The sequence below is a fragment of the Rousettus aegyptiacus genome, unplaced genomic scaffold, assembly GCF_014176215.1.
Source record: "Rousettus aegyptiacus isolate mRouAeg1 unplaced genomic scaffold, mRouAeg1.p scaffold_m13_p_6, whole genome shotgun sequence".
Classification (NCBI taxonomy): Eukaryota; Metazoa; Chordata; class Mammalia; order Chiroptera; family Pteropodidae; genus Rousettus; species Rousettus aegyptiacus.
Window position 1 is genome coordinate 49,667,021 of NW_023416309.1, and position 20,007 is coordinate 49,687,027.

Genomic DNA, 20,007 nt, shown 5'->3' on the forward strand with positions numbered 1-20,007 from the left:
TTAACTCCCGTACCTCACTGAAAAGCCTTCCAGCTGTTCCCATTGCTTTCCTGCCCACCTGTAACTGACGATCCCCAAGGCAGCAAAAGCGAAGCTTTAAAACGTGAATCGGACAGCATCACGCCCCTGCTTAAAACCCTCCGCTGGGTTTTCACTCCTGTCAGAATGAATTGACTCTGCTTATCTGGCACACAGGACCCTCCCTGGCCTCAGCCTCCCCTCCAGCTTTCTCCCTGATTTCGTTCTGGCGACACAAGCCTTCTTTCTGTTCCTGAAATATAGCAAACTCCTTCCTGCGTCAGAACCTTCCCGTTTGCTGCTCCCTCTGCCTATAACCCTGGCTCTGGAGATCCTCAGGTGGCTGGCTCCTGCTTGTCATTCCGATCTCAGCTCAAAGGTTTCTTCTCAAAACGGTGACCCTCAGAGTCGCCTGCCCACGCTCCGGCCAGTCTCTTTCACATAAAAGTGGTTTACTGTCCCTTATCACCATTCGAAACTAACTTTTTTTTATGTCTTCATTCGTCCTCCTCCCTTCTGTCCCCCAACAGGGGCCCCTAACTACACTGTCCACTGCTACTGCCTGGCACCTGAACACTGCCTGAAACACATCTGGTCCCCAAAGAATATTTGTGCAACCAGTAAATGAGTAATTCCAAGGAATGCCGCTTAATAACCCCATAAATCTTTCATCTGGGCACCTGTTTCTTTATCTGTAAAACGGAAACGCGAATGCCTACTCCATCTAATGGCTGCGAGGAGCCATTCGTTCCTAAATGAGGTAGCATATGTAAAGCGCCTCGCACAGGGCCTGGCAGCAGCATTCTGAGTGGTGGCTGAAATGCACAGCTGACCTTGAACACCATGGGTTTGAACTGCACAGGCCCACTTACTTGTGAATTTTTTTTTCAGTAAATACCTACAATACTGTTTATGTATTTTCTCTTTTTTATGATTATCTTAATAACATTTCCTTAACTCTACCTTATTGTAGTGTGAGAATATAGTGCATAATACATATGACATACAAAATATCTGTTGACTGACTGCTTCTGTTATCAGTAAGGCTTCGGGTCAACAGTAGGCTATTAGTAGCTAAGTTCTGGGGGCGTCAAAAGTTACACATGGAATTTTAACTGCACAGGGCACCCTTAACCCCCTTATGGTGCAGTGATAAGGAGCTTATACTAGAACTTGCGAAGTGCATTCACAGCACATATGAAACATCTTCTTGGCTCTACCAGTAAAGGTGGGGAGAGACTTTCATGGAGGAAAATGCTGAATTCTTCCAATTTTTCATGTGAGAGCTCCTGAGCCAGCAAAATTTGGGCACTTATAAGAATATGCCCTCATTTGTACTCACTGGCTGGTAGGCCCTGGGGGGACTTGGTTTGCATTTGCATTTATACATCTTTCCTACTAAAATGCCAGCCTGGGTTTGCAGATGTCTGGATGGAACCTGGGAATTCCATTTAATTTTATATTTAGAAGGAAACTTACTTGACAACCCACCGTTTTTCTCAAATATGCCTATCCAGAAATGACTCCAGTTTTAGAATCTTTTTCAAAGGAAATGGATGATAAACAATCATGCTCTTTTTTGTAACATCCAAATTATACTAAAAGCAGTAGGGAAAATAGAACATGTACTCTCTGATCGGTTCCCTCAATTTATCCTTTTATAAGATTCATACAGAGCGTGTTAGCATCGCATTGCTACAACTAAACCAAGAATAATAAATTTCACTCTCCGGCATTGTTATTTTTTAAACTATTGTTTTCCCTCCTCAACCTACCCGATCCTGCCCGCTTTTAAGAGTATATCTGACCAAGGGCTGGCTTATTTGATCCTTGTAGGTAACTAATCACTTTTCTCTTGGTGCTTTTATGATTCTCTCGTCTTTAACCTTTGGCGTTTTAATTATGATGTGTCTTGGTGTGGGCCTCTTTGGGTCTGCCTTGTTTGGGACTCTCTGGATTTACCAGGATGATCACTTTGTAAGTTATCTAAATGTCTAATCACTATGTTATATACCTGAAACTAATATAATATGTCAACGATAACTGAAAAAATAAAAATATAAATTTTTTTTTTTAATTCCCTGGAGTGCTGAAATTCCTCCTGTCTATCCCCTTGCTTAATAAGCAGGAAGTTACAGTAGCACAAAACCAAACAAAGAATGAGGCCTGCACTGGTGCAAGTTAGCTCGGTAAATTACAAGCATCTGTAAAACCCGTTACTGCATGGCTTAGCATCTCAACAAGCTGCCCTTGCGCCTCCCAGTCCTGGTACTCTAACGCGTTCTATTCAGCTAGAAAAATACTCAGAGCGAGTTGGGTACAGGCTTTCCTATTTTTCAACCTACGGGCACATCAGGCAGAGGAAAATACTGACTCGGCTGGTTCATAAAAGGTTAGCACTTGACATATTAAATCAGAAGATACTGAATGAAATCTGAAGGTGAGTATGATAGAGCAGTATTATTACAATGTGGGTAGATTCCAAGGAGACAGAAGAAGACGTCGTCAAACTCTGCCACTGCCATCTTTTTGTTTCCTGAAAATAAAACTGAAGTCTAAACTAAGACGGCAACTTTTCCTTGATTTCATGTTGTTATGAATTTTTAGAAAGTAGCAGATTTTAATTACAAATACTCCATGGCCCTATTAGAGGAAAGAACTTTTTCCTGTTAGATGGAATTGTCCCATGAAATCAGGTCAGGAAAGCAGCTCAGTGATGCGGTTAAATATTATTTAAGGGCTGATGATCCAATCTGGGAGTTGTTCTGACGGTAAATTCTCTCTCATCTCCTTCAGAGACCGACGGTCACCATGACCCTATATGCTGCTCGGTTCCTGCTTAAGCCGATTCCTGTAGCTTAAAAACTATTTTCCCCTCATGTTTCCTCCTCCAAACCAAATCTCCTTTCTCCTCAATGCTGGCTGATTTAAGTTAAGTCCAAAGAAAAACAATCAGATTATACTAAGTCATTTATAAGATTTTTCCATGACACTGCATTTTGAAAGATAATACTGGTTAACACAACCCAATCTTTAATCACTATAATTCAGGCAACATAGGGATATCTTCAAACTTCTAAATCATGCCCACTAACATAAAACAAACCTCTCATGTTTCATGGCCATTACTAGAATAACAATGATCAGTATTTTCTTTTTGATAGGTTGATGTGACTGCTTTAATCAGAACCATGTCTCTCACGGTATTTTAACTTGACTAATGTACTGATAATAGTTAAGAAATAATAATAAGGGAAGTGAGGGAAAGAACTCATACACATAGAGCACTTTCCAGACGTTAGGCACCTGACACTGGTTTCCTCATTTAATCTACACGTTCACTCTACTAAGTCTATGGAGTAGTTAGCACTATCATCCTTCTACCAAAAAAAGGAGAATCTGAGGTTAGGAAGACTGAACCACATCCTGAAATTCATAGAGTTAGTAAGAAGCAGAGGCAAAATCTGAACTCGAAAACCTATGCTTTTTTAATATAAATTCTGTTGTCTCATAATTTAACCTCGAGAAATATGTATCGAGCTCCCACTAGGCACAAGGCATCATGCTAAATTTTTAAAAATGGTTAAGACATGTGTAGGCAAACCACCCAAGGCCTGAATCTTAGCTCTACCGTTTCCTAGCTGTATGACCTTGGACAAGTTGCTCAAATTCCCTGAGCCTTACTCACCTCATCTTTAAAATAGGGATAATATAAATCTCATAGAGATTTTTTTAGGCTAAAAAATTATGACACTTACAAATAATCATCGTCACTATTAATTGGGTACATAAACTCATGTAATTCTCTCAATAACCCTATAAGAAACTTGGAATTTGTGAGGAAATAGGTACAGGGAAGTGAGGGCACTTGTCCAGGGCTACCCCGCTGTAAGCCGCAGTGCTGGGATTTGAACCCAGGCAGGGTGGTTCTAGACTGGTCTTAGTTATCATGCTACACTGCCTCTCACTGCCTGGCACATAATGGGGACTCAATAAATGGGAGCGTAAAAAAAGTTTCCTTCCTAAATATGAGGAAGCACGTAAATCTCCATAATAGAAAGAACATTATTATTCAAGAGACTTCAGAAAAGCAGAGCACGTAAATCTCCATAATAGAAAGAACATTATTACTCAAGAGACTTCAGAAAAGCAGGTCTTGATCTCTCACGCTCTCTCAAAAGGAAGGTCTTCATAGCACGTAGAGATGGACTTTAAAAAGCAGATACTCTTTTGTCAGAAAGTCATGAAGAAAAGGGTGGAAGGAGAGTCAAAGGCAGTTAGTTATGTTTGGAAAAGATGAAGAGTCTAGCTTGATCTAGGCAAAGGTTTCAAAGACGAAAAGGTGAAGCAGGGCACCCCGGTCACAAAGAGTCTTGACTGCCACTTAAGAGGACTCTAAAGGCAATTCAAGAGCAGTGGGGCATCATGGGAACTTTCTGCACAGGGGAGCCATTGCAACCATGAAATCAAACTGTAAAGAATTCATTAGTTCAGAAGTCATTTCTCTTGTGTGTGCTTGTCTCTCCACTCTGTCCACTGTATACGCACATCCAATGAGTACGCCTCTTCCCTCCAAAAAAATTAAGATATCCTGGTATCCATCACAAAGAAACCTTGAATGCAGCGGTGGAGGAATCTGAAGGTAATTCAGGAAGCAATGGGGGTCAGGGGAGCTTTCTGATGTGGGAGCCCCACAATCCAGGCCAATCTAGAAAATTAACAGGCAGTGATGCATAGAATGAAGTAAAAAAAGAGACACAAGTGATATTGATAAAAGTTGTACAAATGACCAAGTTTACAATTCTGATTGCTTTCTTTATACATTCTTGAAATTTAAGAAGAGCTTTACCTAAAAATAATTACTTAAAAGGCTTTATTAGAAACTGATCATACTTTCTTAGACATGATCGCACTGAACTGCTGAAATGCCAAAATGATGGGGGGAACAATTATAAATCATGTGAAGTCCTGTGCTTGAATAATTTACATTTTAATGAGAATTATGAACTAAGTTTGGAGAATGGGGCTGACTATATCAGCCCAATTTAGCTATCGTTTATGCCTATTATTTTTCAGTTCTTAAAAAGCATACGTAGTAAACAGACATGAAATTAGATACTGTCTCTGGTTGGCCAGCTTCCAATATGCAATCTATACAAAAGCAATCCGGAAGAAAAAGGGCAGTTCAATTCTGAAATTATGCTTCTACTGTCAGATAAGCAGCGGCAGACACAGACAACAATGAAAACGTTATCTGTGCCTGTTTTAATACAGTCTCGGGCCGTCAGAGGTCGTGTCTGCCGTGTGTGCCTGTCTCTCACTCTGTTCAATGTATGTGCATGTCCACTAAATCCAGCTCTTCCCTCCGTTTAGTTTGCTTTCAAGAACAAACAAACAAAACAAAACAAAATAAAACAAAACAAAACCCTGAAACATCCTGGTGGATACCACAGAAGACCAGTCAAGAATGGCAGCTCAGATTTTTGACAGGAGTCATACCTGCATTTAATCTCTATCGTAGGGGATTGGTTGCTATCTCAAAAACATGCTAGATGTGCCATTCCAAAATTCATGGGGACGCTGAAAATATAGTAATTTACCATCATACATCTTGATTTCTAAGCTTAGTCACACACTTCATGGGGTGGTTATCTAGTTTCACAGCCTTTCCTTTCTGAAACCACAGAAGGAAGGGGTTTGCCTTCCTCTAGTAGTTATTCTTCTGGACGCTATCAAGTGCTCTAAGCCAAATGTGAGGCAATGACTGCCCATTAGCTGTTGGCTACATTTGCTTCTTTCTTTCTCAACAATATAAGTGATCTGCGGTACAGGATATAACACTTTGTTTGCTAGCTACAAATGGGCACAGTAGTCAGAGCTAAATTTTCTTCATACAGTTATTCATAAATTAAAACAATAAACACAAACCCAGGGCAAGACTAGGATAAGGAGAGGGAGGTTCCTGGAATGCAAAAGTTAAGGAGGCATTACTCTGAGGGGCGCGCCTTAACTCCTCTCACCCTAGTCCTGGCCCTGCACACTTGTGCATGTGTGCAAACACAACACAGAACCCAAGCATGAGTCAATACTATATAAATAAACAAGTCAAAGCCAGGAATCAGGGTTTCCCATGTTTTCTTGAAAGGCATATTCAGTTCAGGTCAACATTTAACAAAAGTGTGTTCATCTGCTCAACCCCCTCCAATGGTTCTTATTTCACTCGGTGTAAAAACCAAAGTCCTTATGCTCATTCACAAGACAGCACGTGACTGATCCTCCGACCCCCATGACCCCTCTGACCTCCCCCACCTACCAGCCTCATTGTGCCCGACATGCTCCAAGCACGTGCCTGATTCAGGGTTGCAATGGCTCTTCCCCTAACGAGAATTCTTACTCCAGATCCTCGCGTGACTTGTTTTCTCTCTTCCTCTCTTTGTGTAAATGTCATCTTCTCAATGAAGCCTTCCCCGATCACCCCCATCTCGAACTCTCCATTCCCCATCCCTGCTGCATTTCTCCAAACTATCTGATATGCTATATATTTTACTTACTTCATAAATAGAATTTTTACATAAATATAATAATGTAACTCAAATTTCAGCTCCCACTGGCAAGGAATTTTTAAAAATCTGTTTTGTGCACTGTTGCATCTACTGCTTCAGCGAATAGGTGCTGAATAAATAACTGTGAAATGAACATACGGGGTGCTGGGCAGACAGATTCAACTACAACATTGTTCCTACTATTAAGGTGGTAACAATATCCACAAATATCGCTTCCCAAATAAAGTTAAGCCTGTCAAATTACCTCCACTAGGGTGTTTGTCAATCTGTCGTTAACCTTTTGAAATCATTACCAACATTTCTTTAGAGAAGCAAATTTAAATATTCTTCATAATAAGTGCACATATATGTATAATCTAGTTTGAGCAGAATACAAAACCCAGAGAAAGACTAAGAAATGAATTTGAAAAGAGGCAGCTTGAAAAAGTAAATGTGTTGTTGATAACGTTCTGAACAAAGCTGAAGATAAATAGAATACATCCCTTTCATGGCTTTATGTCATCAATATGCACAACTTCCAAAAGCATTCTACTGAATTTTAAAAGCATGTTACAAATGACAACAATTTCTTACAAAACATCTTTCTTCTAACATTCTATTAATGAAATATATTTCCATTAAATGTCATCTCTTTTACACGACCTAGTCAATGAGAGTAAAAATAGTTTTTCAAAAAAATTATTCTAACAGGCATTAAAGTCATATTTTTTAAATTACATTTGCCTGCCAACATCAGTTTCAAGAAGAATATTTTCTTCTGCAATGAATAATACAAAAGTAGAAATCATTGTTTACTATGAAAAGAGCCACTGAGCATGTAAGAGCCTTTTCCCCAACTTATCTTTCAATACTTTCATTTCTTAATTGAGAAAGATGGTGTATAATTTGACTATCATGATTTCAAAGACTGAAGATTTATCTACCAAATTCATCAGAAGAGGGGGGGAAAAAGCTCAGTTAGTGATGTTTTATTGAAAAGTTAAAAAACTATATAAGGTAAACAAGTGCTGCTCAAATGAATACTCAAATCGGTAATTCTCATTTCTCAAATGTGCATTTCTTCTTTGCCAAATAAACATTTGGTATTTTTGTTTGTTACCAGAAACAACAGGAAGAGGAATGGAAAAAACAAAGATACTGACATTTTTCTAGTCCCTTCTACTCCATACAAAAGTTGGCATTTAATTTTTTTATATATATTAGATATGATATTCTTATATTAAGCCTTATCAGTCATGTTTCCAAATAAATTCATTCAGTGAACCTAATATATATCATATGACCCTTTTTAAGAGCAAAGTTGGCCCTCTGTTAGTTTTAGGTTTGGGCTCCTTGACCGGATGTGTTATAAACAACATTAAAAATGATATACAACCAGCCAACTCAAGAAGTTTCATTTTTATTGGCTTGAGAACACCAAACGCATCGTGGGTTTCTCAGAAATTGTGTCGGTTCTCCTAGTAAACCTGGAATCATATCCTGCAGAAGCAGAAGTGAAAAGCAGACTAAAATCTGAGTGTGTGACTTGAGACAGCAGCCAGGCCCTTCTTCAACCCCTTTGTCCAAGTAACATGACATGAAATGCTGCCGACTCTGCTTCTGCTGCTGAAACTCCGGCCAAGAGTTAAACATGACAGGAATTTAGTCAAAATCGTATTTAGTCATCTGATCTAGAAATTCATTTTTAGCTTCAGGACTCAGAAGTGGAGAGTCTTCTCAGATCATCCAGGGACTAGATGGGAGTACTAGGTGAGGGTCTCTGTTGTATGATGTGCCCACAATCACACAGCCGGGGGAGCAGAACTCGGTGTAAATCTCAAGTCTCCCAACTCCTCATACAACGCTTCCCGCTAGCGCACAACGCCTCCTTTGGAGGGCCCGCCATTTTGGTTATTTTTAAGTGAGGACACTTGGATTCGACCCAAAAAAGAATTAATTTTCAGATTCTGTTTTTTAATTGAGGGTAACAAGGGACCATGAATAAGAATACATAATCCAGACTTTGGGAAATATATTAGCACCAGATTATTCAGTCAACATCTTGTCCTAAAAGCAATGGATCATTTTAGAAAAAAAATGATCCCATAACAAACAGGCAATGAGGTTGGCTTTAGAGGAAGTGAGAAAAAAAATAAATATTCTTTTTTTTTATCTGAGCTAGAAGTGGTCTGTCCATTGGCATGAATGAAGAAAACGTCTGTAACATTTTCTAGTGCTCGAGAAACGAGCTATTCCTAGCTAGGCAGAGACTGAGGAGGCCACACAGGACAGAACCCAGGGCAAGTCAAGCACAGAAGGGTGTTTGAAGTATTCTCTGGACCACGTTCTCTTACCATTTTCTCTGAACCAACAGTAAAGCCTCATTGAAAGTTATAGTCTAATATCTAAGGCTTTGTTCTAAAAACCTCAGAAAAACATTTGCACAAAGATGTTCAGTGCAGTACTATCTGTAAAAGCAAACAAACACAGTATCTATCAATAAAGGACTATTAAATCAGGTATAGTGCAACCGTATGCTTGAGCACTATGCAGTCATAAAAAATAAGCTATATTTGTATGCACTAACATGGAAAGATCTCAAGATATATTATGTGAAAAGGGCAATGTGGTTTTTTTTAAGTCGGTAGGTAAGTAGATAGTAGTCTTATTGGTAATAAACACATCAAGTTTGGTATCTTATTACACATAAACTTTTCTCTGGAAGTGAATCTCAGCAGCTGAGGACAGTGCTCACTTCAAGGCACGGGGACACTTCACTTTTCATGTGTTATTTAAATTGTTCTGTTTGAATTTAACTGTATGTATACCTTTCTCTTTTATATCAAAAGAGTTTCCCTGGACAGAGAGATGATAGTTCTTAGGACTGAAAAAGAAGCTCTTAGCTTTTTAGCTTTTTTCTTTCTAAATCACACCTTAGTATCAGTTATGCTGTGGTGAGGAGCCTCTGGCCAAAGCAGTGGACAGAAACCAGTTTGGGTGTGGGGAGGCCAGGTGAGCAGAGGCCCCAGCAAATATTTCACATTATGTTTTAATATCCAGTAGGACGGATCGCCTTTAATTACACTTCTTTTTAAGAATTTCATATATTTCACTTTATAAAATGAATAATAGCATCATAAAAAAAGATTCTATTGGCATTTTAATTAGAATTTCACTTCTTATGTAGAGATATTTAAAGAAAATTATTATTTTTTTTTTTTACAATATTGTCGTCTTACAAAAGAGCACAGTGGGTCTCTCCAATGACTTAAATTTTTTATGTTCCTTGGTATAGTTTTTAAATTTTCCTCATATTGTTCTTGTATGCTATATTTAACTTCAAATGTCTTATTCTTAATATTTAATATGCTTCATTACCATTTAAAAAGTTTACAACATGCTGTTTCCTGTGTTTGGAATACTTTTCCACCCCTTCTCCAACTGGTGAATTTCACTCGTTCTTCAAGGCCCCATTCCAATACCACTTGCTTTGTACAGTCTTCCTTGGCCCAGTGTTCATCCAATCGGAGTGGCCCAGGTCCTTCTTCTGTGCTCCTCCCAACACCTTGTTGGTAGCATCATCACGCCAGGTCATAGTGTGCTGCCACTTCTGTACACAGATCTATCGCCTTCAATAGCCTAGGATCTCTGTAACTACAGGAGCTAGTACCCCTCAAGCTGAGCTCATAGCGAGCACTCGGTGGTCACATCGAATAAATGAATGAATGGATGCCATAATCATGGAATACGTTTCTTCGTATTTCAGTAGTGTTTTTGCAATGCTAACAGTGATAACATTAATAAATGGTAGAATTGGGAATAATGTGATGACAGGGTTTTTCCCCCGCTAAACACAAACCATGTTTAAAAATGCAGAAAATTATCTCACATAATGAGAAATCATAAATAATTAAGAAATCAAAATCAGATACATTATTTTTTTTCTGGCATATTTTTCAGCCTAATGTAAAAGAGGCAGCATTGTGGTAGATAAAGCACACTTTTAACAAGACCTGAATTTAAATCCTGGATCAAATGCTTATAAGTTAAATGATCTCAGGCAAGTTTCTTTACTTTTCTATGCCTAATTTTCTCTATCTGCAGAATGGGCATAATAAACATCTTCATGATAGAATTGATAAGAGCCATCTCAAACTTAAATGTCCAAGATGCTTGATTTCCCCTACACCCCTTCTACACTCTTTTCTATCTCAGGGAATGACATATTATCCTCCAAGTTGCTTAAAAAAAGGGGGGGGGGGTTATCTACAATTCTCCTCTTTCTTTTACTCCATGCTTCTAACCCATCAGCAAGTCCTATAAGCACTTCCTTAGAAATATGCCCGGAATTCAAAGACTTCACACCTGCTGCGCCTCTGTAACCTGGTCTAAGCCACCATTTTCTCTTGTTTTGACCATTACGATAGCCTCCTACCTGGTCCTCCTGGGTCTACCTTTGCTCGCCAGTTTATTTTCCACACTGTTGACTGAGTGATCCTTTCAAACTATATCAAATCAAGTCACAACTCCATAGAGAACTATCCTTGGGTGTCCTATCTCACTCAGTCTCACCCAGAGGAAAACTCAAATCATCACAGTGGCCTACAAGGACCAATCTGACCACCCCCCGCCCCACACACTCTCTCTCTGACTCCATCTCCATCCCTCCCCCCTGTCCTCTCTGATCCAGGCCACACTGGCCTCCCTGCTGGTCCGAGGACACACAAGCAGGGTGGATCTCAATGCCTACGACTGCTTATCTCACAGCAGAGAAAACCCTTCCACCAGAATCCGCATGGCTCCCTCGTTTCCCTAAGGTCTCTCTGCTCAAATGTCACTTTATCAAAAGGCCTTCCATTATCATCTCACGAATAGCACCACCTGCCATGATGTATGTTGACTTAGTAAGTAGCTATTTCATCTCAATACATAGAACAACTTAAGCACTTAGTAGGTGCTCAGTTAATATGGAACGACAGGATAAACAAATACATTATTTGTAAGTGTAATTCTACAATGTCGATAAAAGTTGTCTAATCGGAGAATATATTCCCCTAAACTAAACAGTAACTAAGGAACTGGTGAGTAAACTAAACCATCACTGATGCTCAGGCTCATTACTCACCCAAATGCTTAAATGAATCAAAATTAAGCTTCCCTTATTTTACACAGAAATAACAACAAAAATCTCCCTGGAATCCATGAGAGATCACCAACCCTAACCCCTTTTCTACATTTTTTTAATATTAAAAAATTATGGCTTTCCCCCACCCTCCCTCCTCCCCCCAGACTCTGGGACTCCTCTCCTTCTGTTCATTCCCATTTGGAGCTGAAAGCCAGAAATAGCTGTTTACTTCATTGTCCTCATTTCCCTTCATTGTTACCATTCAGGTCTCTGGTGCCTACCCTGTTGTGGATGTGTTTTTTAAATGAATTCCCAATTAAGTGGAGAAAGAAAAGCATGAATAAAGACCTTGGATACAGTTTTAAACAAAACATATTATAGGATATTTCTGTATCTATTTATAAAATGACTCTAACATAGTTACATACATACCATCAAATATTATTCACATAGGTAATGATGTTAAAGAGCTGGAGAAAGAACACACTACACAAAATAAAGAACTTTAATTTATTAAAATGTGAATAACAATAATTGTTCATGGAGAGCTCTATCTCTGATGAACCGAAAGAAAAAGAAATTAACAAAGATCCAAACCATATGACCTTTAATCAATCAGCAAGTAATTTTGAGTGCTTGACCCACAACTCCTGCTTTCATTTTAATTCTAATGCTGGGCTAAATAATACAAAGGATTTTATAAATATATCTGCTACATAATGACTTGCCCACCCAATAATTATAAAACGAAATATGAACAATTCCTTTATAGTGGTAAATGCATGTTAGGTAATTTTCTCAATAAAATAATACAATGAACATGGGAAATAAATCTCAAATACATTGGCAGAAAGTCATTGGGTAGGAAGTGTGTCCAAAAATAACCGTAGGTAAATCAAACTACACATTTTAGAGCTGCTTTGATCTTGTGTTAACCGGAAGAAACGGACCCACTCATTTAAAATGACTACAGAGAGACCAAAGGCGCTAAACACTTCCTTCCCACAGCAGTTCTCTCTCTAGGTAACCTAACCCACTAGAAGAAAACTATTATGTGAATTACCAACCAACCAACAAAAAAACATTCCAAAAACTCATTTGGGTTTGACTTTGTAGTAAATGTCAGTCTATAACAGCAACTATAAATGAACATACTTACTTCCCATGTGAGTTAACAGCCCAGAATGTGCTAGATTGAAGGGGAGGAAATAGCCAGCCCAGGGTTTAAGTTAAATTTTGATGTAGATAACATACAGTGCGGCTAACACTATAGGCAGAGATTCAGATATTGACCAAAATTCTACCTTTTGAGACAAAGGAATACATTGACACCTAAGCACACGCTAGCTAAAAACTCCACTAGTAAGGAGGACCGCGGTCCCAATTTGCCTGGGATAGCCCACTAAACACCTGTGGTCCCAGCATCCCATCAAGTTTAACATTTGCCCTAGACAGAAGCATCTTATTTGGATGACAACTTATATAATACATGTAAAATACAGTATATATTTAGATGTGACCGATTAATGTTGATCAGCTCCTATTTGCTCCAGCCTCATTCAATCACAAATTCTAAAACTTTTTAATATTTCTCCACCCAAAAAAAATCATAACAATCCTCACCCCAGAGTGCTTAATAAATATTTGTTAAATGACTTCATCAATGAACATATTGGCATATCAGACCAAGAATGGATTTGGAATAAATCTGGCTATTCTAGGAAAGAGGTTCGATAAATACTTGCTGATTAAATATTAGCGGGGTGGGTCAATCAAAAGAGTTAACCACTCTCCATCACACTGTCTTCCTGTTTGCTGTTAGGACATTGCCAGATAATGGCTGGCATTTCTGAATGTTCTTAGGGGTCAGGAAGAGAAGAAAGCATGTATTTTCTATGGAATCCCTTTTATATCTAATATAAATTGCAACTCTCTCAGCTTCTGTTTTATTCTTAATAAAGAAAAATGTGATAATTCAATTTACATCAGCAAAAACTTAAGTTATACCCAAATCCAGTGTCTCTGTTTTCTATTCTTAATAGTCGTGTTTAATCTGCAACAATCCCTCTGTTGAGCATGCGCCCTCAAGTTCTCTCTCGCTCGCTCCCTCTCTCTCCTCACCTCTTAACACAGTTCCACCCTCCGGTTTGTCGGTGAGTTGGTTTGGGCCCCAAGGTGTTGTCTGTGACAGAATGATCGCATTTGAATTCTAGACCATGAGGTATTCACGAAGGGGTTAAAGAGTATACCCCAACTCTTGTAGGGGAGAAGACGAGAGCCAGAAATGGGAGTGCCCCGCAGAGTGTACAGAAAACATCGGCTTCACTCTGTCCATGCGGTAGCATCATAGGTCCATGTTTATTCTTGCCACACCATCGTCACAATGGGTGACAATATGGGCTGCAGGAGAAGACCACAGAACTTTAGCATGGTTCTTAAGAAGCCCTTCAATGAACAAAACAGGTTCTTTTTGGCACAAGCTGGTATGTGTTTTGAAAAAGAGCAACTCCGCTATACTAGTCTAGTGAAGGCAATGTGTGCTGTCAGTTTTTAGTGACATTATAAAATTTAATGGATATAGACAGACAGCTGTGTTTTCAATGATATAAGTTTGATTATAAACTCCAGGAAGGCTGAATAGATGCCTGGGAAAAAATGGGTGGATAGAAGGATGGAAGGATGATATTCTTAGAAACTGTTGCTTTAATTAGGGTGAAATGCTAACCACTCTCGTTTGTTTTCCTTTTTCTACCCAAGAACATTAGAAACAAATGATTAAGCAGACAATGGCAGCCACGAGTGAAGTAGAGTTCAAGTCTTAATAATTAGCGTCTTATGAATGGAGCGACAAAAATGTCAAATCATATCGAGTGAGTAGTAGTGCTTATGTCAATGAACACTCATGTGAATGAAGTTGGAGAAGAACCTGAAACCACAGGCTCCTGAAAAAAGAAATGTTTCTCCCATAAAAGACGATGACTAATTTACCATCTGAAAGATATTGTTCCATAAATTTTACAAAATTTTGTCTTTCATTTTAAAGGGCTCTATGAAGTACTACTGTTTCGTTTCTCTCTAGAACTGAAGGAACTGGTAATGTGGATGTAAAAATAGAGTCAGTGAAGAATGCACACTTGTTCCTGGGGGAATAGCCTCGCTCCTTCCCCTTGATATAGCCAAACATGTTGCTGGGGTGGTTGTGCATTTGTTCCTCCCGAGAGCCAGCACTCCTAGTGCTGGGATGCTCTGGTGTCAGGTACAAAACTAAAGATAAGACTCAGATAGCCTAATCTGCTGCACGAAAAGAAACACAAGGAAGGGCTTTGGCAAGATTTCTACCTAAATGAGAACTGTGGTCATGGTCAGGAAAAAATGTAACTCACTGCAGTATAATTTGGCAAAAAACAAAAAAAAATACCATCTCTAATATTATGGGCAGTGGAACAATAACCAGGGATGAGTTATTTTGAGAGTACTAAGGACAGACCTCACTTCTCCTCCTCACACCTATAGTTCTCTATAGGAAAGCCTTAGGCAAAGGCTTTGGTGTAAGTAAAGGCTTACTAGTTCGATACCTCATTCCTTCATCTTCCCTGCTCTTCACTTCCTCCCAACTGCAAATCTTGTCCCCCCTCACACATCACTGACTCCTTCCTCTCTACATAGCCTGTTCTTTGGCCCCTTCTGGAAGGAAACCATATTTTTCAGCATTCTACTGCCAAATTCCTATTCATCCTTCAAGATCCGACTTCAAATTCGAAGCTGTTTCCTGTCACGATTAGTTGACCCATCCATACCAGCTGAATCATTCCTGTATGATAATCTTTATCGGCTGTGTACATAACTTTACACACACAGAGAAACACACACACACACACACACACACACTTCAGTGTGAGCTCCTCTGGGAGGCAGACTAACCTTTTTTCATTTTGTCTACCTAGTCCCTAGCTGTTGCATTAAGTGATATCAACTTTTAAATAAGAACAGAAATATGTATATGTTCATAAAATCAGTTATCCAAACAAGAATTTGATTAATCCTTGAAATACACACACACAATGACTTCGTACTTATAGCTTTAAATATAAGAACTGGTCTAAGAACTGTTTTTTTTACAAATTCAAGGACACACATATTACATATATTAGAGTCACTGCCTATGGGAAGAGAGAATGAGATTGAAGGATGGGGATGAAAAATATATCAATAAATAAATTAAACAAGAAAGGGGTCGAAAGAGCTGATGATAATAGCCAGCCATAACTTGAGAAGTATGATTAACTCAACCTTCTCTAAATCAAAAAAAATAAATAAAAGTAATGCTGTTCATAGATACGATGTAGAAATAATTCAACCTTCTGAAAATCTTTTCTGAAACATAATTTCCCCACATGTGAGAAACCAATGCCAAAAATTATTTCATTATTTCTCTCATGTAAAAAAAAAAATTCTATTGAAATGGAACCCATTTATTTTAAATGCAAAAGAAGGACTTCCCGGAAGTGTAGTGCGTTGCTGTTTTAATTTCTTTTAATATCCAAACTAATAATGACTATGGCTTTCAATTATATCTTCTCTTTTCAGTTTGATAAACTGCTTGAGAGTTGTGTAACTCAAAGAGAAGAAAAACTGTAGCTGATAATGGTCAGAAAAATTGCCTCACTTAACACCAAATAAGGACTCTTGGTACATTAATCTTTACGACATCACTGTGAAAGAATCTGATAAAGGCGTAGTGATAAAACCAGAGGCATAACAAGCAAAGCTACAAGAGGTTAAAGAAGAAACAGAACGGAACTCTCCTCTTTATCAATTAACAGCCACATGTTCCTTGAGCTCTTCCGTAAGTATGGAAGCTGAAGACGTCAACAAAAATGAGTGTAGCTCTGATCCCTATATTCTCGAATGCACCCCAACCTTAGGAAAGAGTCACTGTCCAGCAGAGGGCTTTGCTGCTACTCTATAAAGCTGATGGCAGCCCTCACCACCTCTCTGCCTTCAGTGGATCCTGCCAGGGACTCGGCTCGGTCTGCAACTGAAACTCATGCCAAAGTTAGGACAATGGAGTCGATCATGCCCAACCACCTCCCTCATTACTGTGATCTCGATCATGGAAAAGACAGAGAGTCCCCATATCTGCGCATTTCCTCAGTCCTCGGTGTCATTAGCATATGTCCATGGAGATGTTTCTAAATGTACTGAGCATTCCAAATTATTTACAAAGGCTGTTTCCTTTCCATCTCAAATACAAGGCATTTTCTCTCGTTTCTTAGTCAATCAATGGTTGTGCTGTTTCCTATAATATTCAAAGAACTAATAATAGAGAAGCAGTAAGACAAAGTGGATGTGATCAGAAGTCAGACGGAGCTGGGTGGATATCAGGACCTGTCACTTATGAACTGTTCGAGCTCAGATGAGTAATGTAACCCTCAAAAACCTCGGTACCTTCGTCTACAAAATGGGGAGGTGATGACAGTATCTACTTGCCTCAGTTACATGTAACTCAGTTACATGATACATGTAAAGTGCCTGACATATCAAAATCACGCAATAATTGATAGTTATGACCATGTTCCCTCCCCCCGCAAGATTAGTTAGATTTTAAACAGTTAAATGCTAAGTATCAACATGGAATTTGAGGGGGAAACAAGACAGCTGAGTGAGATGTCTGCGTCTGACTCCAAATCATCCTGCTTGCAACCAGGTTCAAGACGAAATATTTGAGAACTCAGGACCAATTCCGGACTCTAGCCCTCTGAATCACTAGGGCCCTCTTCACTTCATATCCTCAGATGAATCACAGAGACCCTGGAGGGGCCAGAGACCAGGCGACACTGGGGAGGTTACCTAACGAACTCGATACTTCCTAGGACACACCAAGGTTCCCAGTAGTTACTTGGCTCCTATGGTGTGCAAGGCTCTGTACTTAGGGGTTTGGGTGGCGTAGGGCTGGACCAGAAGTGGACTCTGACCACAGAGAGTTTTACAACCTATGAGAGATATTCCCCCACACGCTCCTTGTTGTGCATGGGACAGACAGAGGTCAGAACGGAAAGCCTCAGTCTTAAGGATACAGTTCAGAGACCATACAGCTGGAGTCACTCAGAAGATCCCATATACATACCCGGTCCCCTAAAATCCTATCTGTTCCACCCTCTTTTTTCTTTCTCCAACATGCACACATTATTAGGCGTCACTAGGCAGGTACCATTTCTGGGCCCCATATCGCCTCTGTGGCCTCATATCTGCAAATATAAATTCTGTCATTCCGCCCAGACCTTATCATTCCATTCCCAGGTACAGAACCAACCAATCACATTGCTAGATCAACAAAGACCAGTTTCCTTAAAAAGGAATTTAAACATTCTGGATAGAAATTACTCTATTCATGATGTGCCCGGGACTGAATCCTGAAAAGCAGCACTTAACCATCCAACACATGTCATCAAATTCCTAAACACCCTCCCTCCCCCAAAAGCAGGGTTAACCCTTCAGAGTTAAACAATAAAAAAAAAGAAAACTCTGCAACTCCTGTTATGATGAGTTTCAGGGTGTCCAACGCGGTGCTATTACTGCTTTGCAAACACACTTTCTAAAAATAACATTTCCCTTACGTGCTCATGGCAAAACCACCAAATCACTTCGTTTTCATTGCTGGCAAGCTGCACAATGACTTGATCTCTTTAATATTTCACTCATAGTAGCAGCCACCGAGCTATGACTAACCCCGCTCTCCCCAGCATCACCACTGGCTCCAGATGGTAAGAAATACATTCTCTTCACTCTTGCCTGAAAAGATGTTCTGATTTTTTTTTTCTTTCACCCAGTTTCACCTGCAGTAATTGTTTCACTTCAGAAAGAAAACCGTGCGTGTGTGGGGGGGGGGGGGGTGGGAATTAATGCAAAGAGGAGTGCAGGTAGGGAATCTACTTTTTCTAATGGTGTGTAAGCACTGCAGCTTTAAATCTTACTGCATCAAGCCCTGGATTCCTTCCATAACCGAGCTGCAAAATGGTAACAAGGAGGAAAAAAAAAAAAAGAAGAAAAAAAAAAAAAAAGACCTCTTCCTCGCTCCGGGCCAGCCCTTCAGCCGGTTCCGCAGCCGGACAGGCAGCAGTAAGCCCATCCCCCACGCTCTCCCGGCTCAGACCTGCAGCTTGTACAGGTGAGCCGGGGACCGACCTTAGTACTCAGGCTTCGCCCACACCCAGGGATCAAGGTCAAGGGCAAGGGCTTCCTTGCACCCCCGCTCCCGCCCCCAGAGCCCAGAGATCTGATGGCAAAGTTTCAGGCCGGATTTGGGGCCAGCACGGCTCTCGCAGGCCCTCGCCCTCCCGCACCTGCCTGGCCCGCCCTGGTCCGCGCCCTGGTCCGCACCCTGCCCCGCGCGGTGCCGCACCCTGCCTGGGCGCGGGATCCGTGGCCGGTCCGCACCTGGCCCCTACTCACCCCTTGCGGACATGGTTCGCGCAGCAGGAGCCGAAGCCGCGAGCGCAGAGGAGAAACACGGCAGGGCGTGGAGAGGAAAATATCCGCGAAATGCACACCCGCGCAAACGCGCCCGCCGTGGGGAGGCGGCTCGCGGCCGGTGGACGCCTCCCGCAGGACACCTGGATGCCTGGGGACGAGCGGCCAAGGGGACCCGCCGCCCGGGTGCGGCAACGCTGACAGCTAGTGGCCCGCGCTGGGCGGGGCCCGGCTCCCCCGCCTCCCCAGCCCGCCCCGGCCCGCCCACCCGGTCCAGCAGCCGCTGGGGACACGCCACTCACTCTGCCGCGGCGCCAGGCGGGGCTTTTGTCCCCAAGCGCGGTGGGGCGTGCAATAAGTGTCAGCTCTCCCCCTCCCCCGACCCGCGTTATTCGTTAAAAATAATAATTAATAATAATATTGTTGCTGTTATTAGTGGCTTTCCAGCCTCCTGCTTTGGTCCCAGAGAAAGAAAAGGAGAGCTGTTCTGTTCCCTCCACTAAGTGATGCTTTTGTGGGGTGGGGGGCGGGCGCGCGGGAGGGGGGATCCTCTCTTGCCTGAGGGGGCTTGACCCTTAGCAAGAAGGCGGCCTTGGGCTGTCTGCTCACCCGGTCAAAGCAAAATTAGAAACCGATGAGCCCATTCAAAGTGAGCTGGGTGGGATGGTGGGAGGGACTTTTATTTCAGCAATCCTTAGGTAAGTCCTGGAGAGCAGGGTACCCAGCATCCTGTCTTGAATCAAAAGACACTCCTCTGTCGACGACGTATTTGATTCACCGATCAACTCTGAAGTGTCAGAGCTGGGCTGGGCTGCAGAGTAGGGCAAACACTCTACACGAATCCATTTTATC

At 40.9% G+C, this 20,007-nt stretch overlaps 1 protein-coding gene across 3 annotated transcripts in view; it reads right to left on the minus strand.

Moving 5' to 3' along the window:
* The window catches only part of ABLIM1 (actin binding LIM protein 1), a 288,773-nt gene that overhangs the window by 230,103 nt on the left and 38,663 nt on the right, over positions 1–20,007 (minus strand). For 2 of the 3 annotated variants that reach the window (XM_016146385.2, XM_016146382.2), the window contains exon 1: positions 19,138–19,332. The exons of the other annotated variant lie outside the window; for it this stretch is intronic. In XM_016146385.2, coding sequence (XP_016001871.2) covers positions 19,138–19,150 — 13 coding nt within the window. In that variant the 5' untranslated portion in view covers positions 19,151–19,332. Of the gene's footprint in view, positions 1–19,137; positions 19,333–20,007 lie in introns of those variants that run through there. 3 annotated transcript variants of the gene reach the window in all.